The following is a 2,957-nucleotide window of genomic DNA, read 5'->3' as shown; positions in this document are numbered from 1 at the left end:
CATCCCGACTGACTCCCATCCTGACTGACTCCCATCCCGACTGACTCCCATCCCGACTGACTCCATCCTGACTGACTCCATCCCGACTGACTCCCATCCTCGGGACCTTTGCTTCATGTCTCACCTTCTCTGCCTACTGCCTCTCAGATTATGTTCAAATAAAGGCCACTAGAAAAGTCCCTGGATGGATATCTATTCCTCTAACCTTCCACACCATCATATTTTAATTATATTATCTGGGACTTCATGTAAAACACAATAAATCTTCAATTAAAATGGAAACATAGAGTAAATAACGTTCAATAATTAACAGTTAGGTTTACTCTATAAAAACTGTTGGTCAATATAACTACCTTGTGTCATTGTGATAATATGTGTCACTGTGTTGTCTGACTTTTGCAGGAGCAAAGATGACGGCAGAGGAAATCCTTGATGTTTTAGAAGAATTGAGTCAGGAAGAGTTTGAAAAATTCAAGTGGTTTCTACAGCAGCCTGAGATCCTTTCTGGGCTCCCAACAGTTAAAAGAAAACACCTGGAAGGAGCAAAAACCTTTGACATTGTGGACGTGATGGTGCAGATCTACACACTTGAACGGTGCATGGAGGTGACCTGCAAGATTTTAGGGAAAGTTAACAGGAATGACCTGCGGACAAGATTGCTTGGCAACAGGAATCCAGTAAACATGATGTGTCTGCAGCACGATAAACCTCTGGAGCTGTTCTGTAGGACCGACCAGACATGCGTCTGCTTGGTCTGCTCTGTTTCAGACCACAAGAACCACGAGTTGGTTCCTCTGAGTGAAGAGCTGAGAAACACAGAGGCTGAAGTTCAGGAGATGATCCAGGAGAGACGACTGAAGATCCAGGAGATCAGAGAGTCGGTGAAGATCAGTAGAGATGCTGCAGACAGAGAGAAAGCAGAAGGTGTTCAGGTCTTCACGGCTCTGATGGAGTCTGCTGAGAGAGGCCTGAAGGAGCTCATCAAGGAGATCCAAGACAAACGGGAAGCTACAGAGAAACGGGCTGAAGACTTCATCAGAGATCTGGAGCAGGAGATCTCTGAGCTGAAGAAGAGGAGCTCTGAGGTGAAGCAGCTCTCACAGGATGAAGATCCCCTCCACCTCCTCCAAAGCTTCTCCTCCCTGAAAGATGCTCCACCCACCAAGACCTGGACAGAGGTCAGAGTTCATCCACCACACTATGAGGGGACTGTGGTCAGAGCTGTGGTTAAGCTGGAGGAGAAGATTGGGGAGAAGATAAAGGAGCTACTAAAGGCTGAGCTGAAGAGGGTCCAGCAGTTTGCAGTGGATGTGACTCTGGATCCTGATGCGGCTCATCCTAAACTCATCCTGTCTGATGATGGGAAACAGGTGAAACATGGAGATGACTGGAAGAATCTCCCAGACAATCCAGAGAGATTTTCTACATATGTGAATGTTTTAGGACAGCAGAGTTTCTCCTCAGGCAGATTTTACTTTGAGGTTCAGGTTAAAGGAAAGACTAAATGGACTTTAGGAGTGGCCAGAGAGTCTGTAGACAGGAAGGGAATAATCACTCTTTGTCCTCAGAACGGTTTCTGGACTGTTGGGTTGAGAAATGTAAATGAGTATGAAGTTTGTGATGGACCTCCAGTCCATCTCCATCTCCATCCTGGTCCTCAGAAGGTCGGGGTGTTTGTGGATTATGATCAGGGTCTGGTCTCCTTCTATGATGTAGATGCTGCAGCTCTGATCTACTCCTTTACTGGCTGCTGCTTCAAGGAGAAACTCTACCCGTTCTTCAGTCCCTGGCCTAATGATGAAGGTAAAAACTCTGCTCCTCTGATCATCTGTCCTGTTGGTCAGGATGAATGTTGCTCTGATAGTTATTCATGGTTTCCTTCATTTGGAATGAATCTGTTTGTGACAAACTTCCAATCTGAGTGATTCTGTAGTGAAATTTTAACATGACCATCTGATTGGATCATCCTCAACCTCAGATCCATGCATCAAATTATTAGCTCTTATATCCATCCATTTTCTAACACCTTGTCCCTTAGTGGGGTTGGGAGGGTTGCTGGTGCCTCTCCAGCTAACGTTCTGGGCGAGCGGCCGGGCCATCCATCCACATGAAAGGTATAAATGATTAAAGAAAGGACAGAGAACAAAGTTATAATTAGGCAGAAGCTCCAGCTGTCCTGTCCATAGTGTCCTTAAGTTTCTAGTCTCTAGTTTTCCTAAAACTAGACACAGAAATGAATTTAAAACACTGTAGACAGAAGAAAAAAATCCATAAATAAATATCAAATATACAATGTCTGAGATATGACAGATCCAACCTTCCCCTCTTAATTAAAAGAGCTAACAAAAAGATTTCAATAAGGAGATCACAAAATAGGGAACTTCATGTGCCTCAGAGTCTCAATTCCTCAATTCTGGGAAATTGAGAAAGTTGGGTTTCCTGACTGAGGCAGAGTGTTTGGGCAAGAGTGTGTAGGTGTGTGTAGGTGTGTGTGTGTGTGTGTGTACTTCCATCATCTTTTAAAACTACTATTTAACCTGTCTGTCACGAGAGGACCCAAATCTGGGTCCTCTCGTGACAGGGGTGTCAAACTCCAGTCCTCAAGGGCCTCTGTCCTGCAACTTTTAGATGTGCCTCTGCTGCACCACACCTGAAAAGAATAACTAGGTCATTAGCAAGGCTCAGGAGAACCGATCTACACAGGGAGGAGGTAATTAAGCCATTTCATTCCACTGTTTTTTACCTGTGGCACATCTAAACACTGCAGGACAGCAGAGGACTGGAGTTTGACACCCCTGTCATTGTGAATGACAACCTGAGACCAACAGGTTAATAATCATAAAATTAAATTTTTATATTATTTAATTACAGTCAAATCACAGAAATTTTGACTGTAGTTATTTTAACAGTCATTGGTTAAATAGAGAGACTCAGCATTAGGATGATGCAACTCCACA

The 2,957-nt window shown here is 44.1% G+C and overlaps 1 protein-coding gene across 1 annotated transcript; it reads left to right on the top strand.

The window, feature by feature from the left end:
* Positions 1-402: 402 nt before the first annotated feature.
* On the top strand, positions 403-1,940 carry LOC103132792 (E3 ubiquitin-protein ligase TRIM21-like; the record flags this gene model as incomplete). Its single annotated transcript, XM_016667585.1, has 1 exon — positions 403-1,940. A coding segment is annotated over one exon (1,523 nt), but the record flags the coding sequence as incomplete, so codon positions are not given.
* Positions 1,941-2,957: the final 1,017 nt, after the last annotated feature.

The sequence above is a fragment of the Poecilia formosa genome, unplaced genomic scaffold, assembly GCF_000485575.1.
Source record: "Poecilia formosa unplaced genomic scaffold, Poecilia_formosa-5.1.2 Scaffold1325, whole genome shotgun sequence".
Lineage (NCBI taxonomy): Eukaryota > Metazoa > Chordata > Actinopteri > Cyprinodontiformes > Poeciliidae > Poecilia > Poecilia formosa.
This window is presented reverse-complemented; position numbering and strand designations above follow the sequence as displayed.